Source organism: Corticium candelabrum, chromosome 9, assembly GCF_963422355.1.
Source record: "Corticium candelabrum chromosome 9, ooCorCand1.1, whole genome shotgun sequence".
NCBI classification, from domain to species: Eukaryota; Metazoa; Porifera; class Homoscleromorpha; order Homosclerophorida; family Plakinidae; genus Corticium; species Corticium candelabrum.
In genome coordinates this window covers 2,399,524-2,408,504 of record NC_085093.1, presented here as the reverse complement: position 1 = coordinate 2,408,504, position 8,981 = coordinate 2,399,524, and the positions used below count along the sequence as shown (strand labels likewise).

The following is an 8,981-nucleotide window of genomic DNA, read 5'->3' as shown; positions in this document are numbered from 1 at the left end:
TAATATCAACTCATTGTCTTACGTCACACCTTCTCCCGTACAGTTTTTGATATAGATTCGGCAGTGATTCCTGTGGTGTACTGTACACCCTACATACGCTCCGTGACCATTGCCCATTTCAGAGCACCCCGCTACTGTAGCAGAAGCGTTGCGTTTGGCAATGGGTAATCCACTAATTCCAACTGTGTCGAGGCTATTGCGCCTTGTCTGCACCTGGCCTGTGACGTCCTGTGAGTGCGAGCGGTCTATAAGTGCTCTCAATCGCGTCAAGACATCTCTCCGGGCATCCATGTCGCAGATCCGATTCAACGGACTTGTCATGCTGCATGTCCATTACAACAGGAAGTTGTCACACTTGGCCGTTATCCGCTTATTTTCTGCCAGGAACCCGAGAAAGATTATTCTCCCAAACTTTGGAGAGCCATACTCAGACAGTGAACTAGCTAACACTTTTGTACTGGATACTGATTCACCAGAAGACACGTGGGACACTGAGCTAGACAGCTAAATGACTTAGTTTACAATTTTGAAGTTGTGTGAAACGTTTATGCTATTATCATATTCACTACAGATATCAAGCTCGTAAGATTTGGAAACCCCTCTGGAAACCCTTGAGCTACGCCCCTGATGTCAGCGTCTGATGTACATAGCGGCAAGCTGTCTGGCAAAAATAAGAGCAAGAAGGCTACACGTCGTCACAAGACATTGACAATAGACGAGAAGATCGCTACTCTTGATGAACCAGCAACATCGTAATTACGTAATGTTGCAATCGCAGAGCGGTACGGAGTAGGCCGAAGCACAATTGGCGACATCAAGAAGAAAGAAGTGGATCTGCGACAATTTAAAATAAAGCTGACTGAAAAGACAAGCACTTCTTTAGTTAATCCGGACGACTTCACTAATCCGGACAGCTAGACGTTGAGCGCGGAACAAAGCTGTCCGGATTAGCGAGGTTCTACTGTAGTACTACGCACTTAGCAGGTATAGTCTGTTCATGGCAGGGGCTGATACAGGGGAGGCGGACCGGTTGGCTATCCACCCTCTCTTTTTCTCAGAGTTTTCGAACACCACTCTGTACATTAATTGTAATTATTGGACATAGTTATTATACCATAAAGTTAATTAAGTTAATTAAACTAAATTCAAAGACCTTCCGTTTGCCTTTCAGCTACTTACCTTTAGTAGGCTTTACTAAGGATATTGCGGGGGGGAGTGGACTCGGGTTCACTCACACATTTAGCTATGTATCTGTTCACTACTAGCTGTACAGCACAGTTTCTTCACACATCAATATGAGTCACCTACGGGCACTAGCTGGCCACCCCCTCTGCAAAAATCCTGGATCAGCCCTTGCATGGTTTTGTACTTCCTGATCTATAGTCTAAGCTAATATCTATTACTACTTATAGCTCACTGGCCCGTTCTCCGCACAGGAATATTAGTTAATAAATTTATCGTTGGTCAAACTGCTACAAACTGCTTCAGGACCTACACAAAAGTGAAAAAGCCCACGTGCGACGTACACCCTACGATGACATCAGGGTCGTAGCGTGGCTTCAGAAGTGGGAGGGGGTGCGTAATACACCAAAAGGGGACCAATGACGTCACAGACACGTCGCGTGGTCTTTTTGGTCTTTTTGAATTATATATTTAGATGCACGTACAAAAGAACAAAACAGGAAATTCTCGAAAATTACTTTAGCAACTTTGGTAGATCAAGTCAAAAGCGAAAACCAAACTCATTGTAAGGTTGATTCTAGCTCCAGTCTGCGAGGATGAAGATGAGCATAGCAGTCTACTACTTTGTCTAAATCAACCTCTGCATAGTGGATGTGAAGGAGTGCAAGGTTTGACAGGCGACTCTTTCCCATTGATGCTTGCATGTAGTTATTCAACTGTCGCAACACACTAGCGCTTCGTTCGCATTCACAAGAAGTAACTGGAATCGTACAAGCCATCTGCAAAAGAACACTTATGTTTGGAAAACTGTCGCTGTCACAATCTTTGATTGCAGCTGCTGGAGATGCAGGCCTCAGTTGCGGTGACATGGGCATGTATCGATTCTTCCATCGCTTGAGCTCTAACTCAAACAATTCAGGAGATGGCAGATCTCCTTCATACTTTTCATTGCGTTTTCAAGGTTAACTTCTTTTGTGCATAGGACACTCGGGACAAGACCAAGTAGTGAAGCAGCAACAATTGCTGATTGTGAAAACAGCTGATTAAATGGATATAATAATGTGGTCAAGAAAGAGAATTGCTACATTTCTCTTGAAATACTCACAAGAGGAGCAAAACTTCAGCATTGTTGCGGTGCTGTTGCCTTGATGTTATGCATGGCATTGTAGGAGGGGGTTCCAATCTTTTCAGCCATCCTTACACTTTGAGTATATATTAGACTAAAGGTGGCATCAATGTTCTCTCGTTCACGTTGGTACATTTGAAATTTCAACAACCATCTGATGTGCCTCAACAATATCAAGCGCTGATTTCTGGAGCTTTACTATGATGCCACTGAGATGTGACAAAAACTGATACACCGTGAGAAGGACAACAATAAATTCAAATGATGTAAATGCTGGCTAGAATTTGCTGTGCATCACTTCGGCTTGTTGAATCCCAATCAGCATACGTATTACCAAACTTAGCAAGTTGGTGTTTGAATCCAATCATCTCAAGAGCCTCCACAATAAACACACACGCTTGGTAGAAATGCTGGTAGGCACTATGACGCTCAGTCCAACGTGTCTTACAAAGATCCAAAAAAGGATTTGTCTTTGATGTATCCACATTGTGGGTGACTATAAGCTTAAGACACCATTTCGCTTAGGGCTGTTGTGGAATAGCGGCAGCAATACTGCAGGCCGTCAATAAACTTGCGCACCTGAGGTAGGACACAGGACTTGCTGATTACGAGATTAAGGCAATGGCCATTGCAACGGACATACGTAGCTAGAGGAGCCTTGATGAGGATACGTGCCTGAACGCCTACTGAAGCTGATGACATGTTACTGGCGCCATCGTATCTCTGGCCACGCATGTTCATTGCTGGTATATTATTTTCTTTCAAGAATTCCAGATGACTTCAGCAATTCTATTACCAATTATTCTTTCCAGCTTCAAAAATTCTTCTCTGACGTCTTTCTTCGTATCGACAAACCTGGCACAGAGAGCAAGATTCTCTTCATCGTGAGACGTAACCTCATCAGCCAAGATTGTATAATAAGGTGTAGTATCTAAATAATCTAGAATGCCCTGAAGAATTACGTGCTTTCCAATCACATCGATCAGTTCATTCTGAGCTCGAGGAGAGAGGTACGTGGCACATCTCAATGCAGGAGCTTCCAAATGACTACGTAACACATTGTCATAAACAGCCAACAACCTGAGAAGAGCAAGAAAATTTCCTGGGTTGCCAGAAACAGGCGTTTCATGCATGTCAATTTTTCGACATTTCCCCGAAGGGCAATGCATTGCCTGCCACAGCTCCACTGGAGCCGCAGAGCAAGCGGCAGTCCGTCAGGGTACGGCGTATCCTTGACAACCAGTGGTATTTCTGGGGACGAGGCTATTGTTAGGTATGGTGGCAGCTGCCAAACGGCAGCGGGTTCTTCGTGCTGTCAGGCGACAGCGGCAGGCTGCGGTCCTGCGTGCCCAGCATTGGGCGTAGGCATAGATCTGCCTCGATAACTGGAAACCGTTCCCCCCTCCCCCCCCCGATTAAGTCCACTGATATCTAGCAACACGTCGAGAAGGAGAATTAACCTCTGTTTACTCTAGCCTCTAGTTAGACCAACAGACTTTCCTTTCAAGTTTGATCGTACAGATCGAATGCTACTTGACGGAATGGTCTGCAGTGAAACGGACGAAGCGATTACTAGATACTTGTGTGGGTCTAAAACCATATAGAGCGGCCAAATCGGCGTTAGCTTTTTCCTCATTGCTGCCTTCACAAGCCTAGAAAGGAAAGGGCGCTTTGATGGCCCGGTTTATCCGGGATATCCTCACTACAACCGCATACGGGCTCTAATTTGGTCTAATTAATTGTAGCAATGCCAAAAACTTGAATAATTAATTGAACAGCTTGCTATTGAGGCAAAAGATGTGCTAAACCCGCGAACTCAAGCAAAACCATGCAAACAAGTAGCAAAAGCAGAAAAAAGATTCGTTGCTTATAAGAGCAGCAAAAGCAGCAATGTCTGTTTCATTGCAAGTTGAACTTCATCTAGGAGACGGCGCCACCTCGTAGAGCGACAAAGCCAAAAATGGCAACAGCAAACTACGCACCGCAATCAGTCACCACAATCAGTCACAACATAAATTCCTTTGTCTAACAGATTAATTGTTGGTTGGCTTTACCCATATAGGAATAGACAGAAAGCTGAAACCTAGAGTAGCTTGCCCTGGAATCTTGATCTCATCCGGAAGGTTATTTCCCTTGACATCAATCCATTTTTTGGTCCTAGAACACACAACAATGCAAGGGATTGCTACTACTAACATACACTTCATTAGTTACTCTACAGTCTCAATTGCATATGGTAAAGTACATTACTCTGTACATAATTACTACTGGTCTTACTCACTAGACATTGCTGTTTTGCAATAATATTTTTGGCTTGTTTAATTAGCTAAAGATCTCTATAGCATTCGCTCTACAAGATACCCAACTTGATTTAAACATTTTGGATACGTTGAGATAGAGAGATCATTGTACATGTTACAAACCCAGTGTTCTAGGTAGAAAATGGGTAATGACGTCACATCGTTGATGACATCATATATTTAGTGGCGTTATATTTGATAACGTCATAACTTTAGTCTAATGTCTAAAAATTTAGTTGACCAATCACAAAAATGTAGTAGTTGTGGTACACACATGCGCGCGCGCGCGCACACAGACACAGACACACACACACACACACACACACACACACACACACACACACACACACACACACACACACACACACACACACAACATGCACGCACGCACGCACGCACACACACACACACACACACACACACACACACACACACACACAATCAGTCAAAAGGCGTATCACATCCGTAAATCTAAGCAGAGAAGCAAAGCAGCAACCTAACTTTTCCGGGTTCATGTCGCATTTTTTACGCAAGCGCTAGTAGCTAGGTAGCTACAGGTGTCGCTCGCGGGGGCAGTCGGCGTAGTATGGCTCACGCTAGGCGTGGCCTTATAGCGTTTCTAGCTACTGTACTCGTCACTGCTTTAGCCTAGAATCTTCCGGTCGGTAGATGGCCGGTGTGTGCATGCAACTCCCCAAGTGCTACAGTATACATGCATCACGGAGAGTAATCTGAGATTAGAAGTCTAATTAGTCACACGCGTACGTAACTCTAGATAGTCCGCTAGACTTATGCAAACTCAAATAGCTCTACAAACGTACGAATGCAACTTACAGGTAACCGAAACAGGCGAGCCACATGATTCCCATGACGATGGCGAGCCCGCTGCCTGCAGCGATAGCGGGTCGACGAGCTTGCTCTGCATGCCCAATGACGTTCGTCATAAGGTCCACAACAATGAAGATGATGGCTAGGACCAGAGCCAGCGCGCCACAAGCGATGCCAAAGTCGCAAGCAGCATTTTGCCAAAGAAGCACAGTTCGACGTCTCCCAAGGTTACGCGTAGCTTGTCAGCAATGCAACCGATAACGATTGCACCGAACACCTGCAAACAACAAGTTACTCGGTCAAATTCTAACTAACTTGCCGTTTGGTAGGCCTACAAGCGTAAACAAAACAGTCGGCGTCTCTTCCTAGTGACCATTGACACTCGCAGGTGCATGCATGCATGGATGGATGCAGTGGGAACACTCAACAAACCAAAAAATCGGAGAACTATTCGAACTAAAGCGGACTTTTTAGGCTCCATCGGTCTCGAATTCTGCCCTCGGCTCTAGCTAGAGACTGCGATTGAACTCTGGCGGCAAAGCCTCTAGTGAGAAGCTCACACGAGTGCTTACGTTGATCCCTATACTGGAATGTAAAGGCGTTGCCGCCAAGATCAGGGCCGCCTTTGCATTGGTCGAGTTGACTAATTAGATGCGAGATATCGCATCGACATGCAACTCGATGATGCAATGCATTTCCTCGCCGGTTCCTGCAAAATGGTGGCGAAACAAAAACATATGTGCCCTAGAGTTGTCACTTTCACGTCGTCTAGAGTTGCATGGTTCGCAGATTGAAAGGCAAGAAAGCAGCAATTATGAAATGCATGCCTACCTACTGTCTGTTCCCCATAAGTGTGAACTCGGAAGTGAGTAATGAAGTAGAGGTCACACCAGGTGTGCTCATTAGAGCACTAAGAGCTGCTCCAGTTGGACCATGTTATACCAATTATCTTAAATGGTTCCAGTTGCTGATCCGTTGGTCTTACAAGATAATTGGATAATAGCCATTGCTCCACCCGTTTGTGTTTGATATGCACAAGTATTATCCTTCCGTTTCGTTTGCAAGAAAGGGCTTAGATAATTTGATAAACAGAAATGCCAGACCTAGCGGTTTCTAACTATACCGAGATCATCGCGAAAGTCCACTAAACAGCAGAGATATTGATGATTTTCAAAGTTCACTCTTATGGGAAACAGACAGTAATGCGTCGTGATTGGTCACTCGCTTGCATACCATACATTCCTGAAGCGTGACACCCATATATGGTTATTTTTGGCGTACATTAAAATCCTACTTAGCGACTGTCGTTTCGCGTGACCGCAAAGTCCGTAGTAGTCGCAAGTAGAGTCATCGTACACGGGACATAAAATCTCTACTGGTTACGTAATGTTAGATTCCCGTATAACTATCGAATGGGTCAGCAGTTGCAGACAGGTGAGTTCTGTTGTTTATTTCCGACAATTCCTAACAATCGCAAACATGAATTGCACTGCTTTGGTGAGAAAACTCTCTCATGAAAGTTTCGCGCGTACGATTGGCTGTTCGTCTATTGTCTCTGGTTGCCACGTACGACATAAAGGAATTAATGCTTCGTGATTGGGCCACACTAAGGAGGCGTGGCACATTCCTGTAGCGTGACAGACATAACCAGCCAGCCAGACACATCCCCAGACCAGAAGTCGGTTTAGCCCTATACGTTTAGAGTACGCTACTCGCCAAGTCTCATGACTTTTACAGAGTCCCTTTTCTTATAGGCTCATAGCTGAATAAGTCACATTGTCCTAGCCAAGGGGTGGCGAGTCGCCACGCTTTACTTCTCAAAACGAGATGCCCGCCACGCTTTGAGATTGACAGCCACGCCATGGGTACAAACACTCCAGGTGGAATGAGTGGCTGTGTTCACACTACAGCAAGGATAGGAAACACAAGTTTGCACCTTGTACACTTACACAAAGTGCTAATCATGGCCTCAGCAGGTGTGCTATTTACTGTGCTGAGAGGTCATATTGTTTCCCTGTTGTGTGCTACAAAGCATGATGATTAGCTAAACGGAAAGCATTGCTTTCGGAAGTTCTTTCACGCGAAGATAGCAACGGGGCGGTATCACGTGACGTTGTCTATCGGAGGCCCATGCAGTACTCCCAGACACGTGTAGCGCCGATTCAAATGCAGTACGTCGGTAGTGCCGAGTTACCAACCAGGAACACTGAAGATGCGTGCGATCTGTAGGATTGATGCATATGGGCGTGGCCACAAACTACTAGCCTAATTAATTAATTACTAAATTATTTAATAAAACATTTATTACGTAATTACACAACACAGTGCAGTGTAGCTACTAAGTTAGAACACTGGCGGGGAGTTAGGGGGCTAAACCCTCCCCAATCTTTGTAGTTGTGTCAAGCAAAAGCGCCTTTTCTTCCCTCAGGTTACCGAACAGTGTGTCTCGACAATGGCGGACGTTCATAATGCAAGAAGTAAAAGGGCGTGGCTTTGCAGTGAATCGTTGAACGCGCCTCAAAATTGTTCGAAAATATCTATAGGTTGCTGGGTCGTTTCGCAATCAGTACTTTCTTGTGAACACATCAGGCAAACTTTAATTAAATAAATAATTGGACCGACCATGGTCAACGACAATGGAATAACTAAAATCCGCATTCTTGGCAATAGAACCATGCGATAAAAATGGAAATCAAATATTACTATTATTTAGAGATGGATGCATGAACAAAGACATAATAAATTTTAGCTTCTAGCTAGGCCAGTGTATATATTTGGTGTGTAACCCGGCCGACCTTACCTCTAGCTGTCCTCTGATCTATGTTAATTTGTCATTGAATCTATATATAGACTATACATACGTATGTACATACATACATACATAAAATGGCTTTCCTGAAGAAGGCACGTCTTCGTCTATCTGACACATTTGTAGCGCACGTTACTCCGGATATTTTCCGACTTTAGTAATGAACACACCTGGCATAATATATCGAACTCAAAAAATACTATAACAGAGATGGATGTATGAACAAAGGCATATCGATAGATAGACATATATCAGGCCCGTAGGAAGCAAATAAAAAGTGGTACGGCCTAACGCACGGTAAAGGGCGTGGCTTTTAATTTAGTGCGCGTTAAAGTGCGGCCATGGGCGCAGAGAAGGGTCTGGCTAGGCGAGGCTACAAAAAGTGGTGCGGCCATGGCCGCACCAGCCGCACCGGCTCCTACGGCCCTGTATATGATATGCAGCCGTCACAGGTTTGTTAGGTGGGCGTGTTCTACAGTCGATTAGGTCTCGCGTAGCCAGACCATTGCTGTACGCGGGGCGGATCTGGCTACGCGAGACTATTTGTAATCTGGCTTGTTGATGATTGTTACACGGTCGGTTGGTGTAAGCCAAATTCATTAACAAGCTCCGGGCGCAACACCAGCCGCTAGCATAATTTCTCGTAAAATTTCAAACGACACGCCTACACACATCCCAGAGCATGCGCAGACCGAAAGAATGGTCGACCGGAGGCTTTCGACTTTCCTCGGTGAGT

General features: G+C 44.9%; 1 protein-coding gene across 1 annotated transcript in view; it reads left to right on the top strand.

Annotated features, from left to right (window-relative positions):
* Nucleotides 1-8,924: 8,924 nt before the first annotated feature.
* LOC134184506 (ADP-ribosylation factor-binding protein GGA1-like) overlaps nt 8,925-8,981 on the top strand; it is an 8,038-nt gene continuing 7,981 nt past the window's right edge. Inside the window, exon 1 of the mRNA XM_062652214.1 lies at nt 8,925-8,975. Within this exon, the coding sequence (XP_062508198.1) occupies nt 8,945-8,975 (31 nt within the window). The 5' untranslated portion in view covers nt 8,925-8,944. The remainder of the gene's footprint in view (nt 8,976-8,981) is intronic.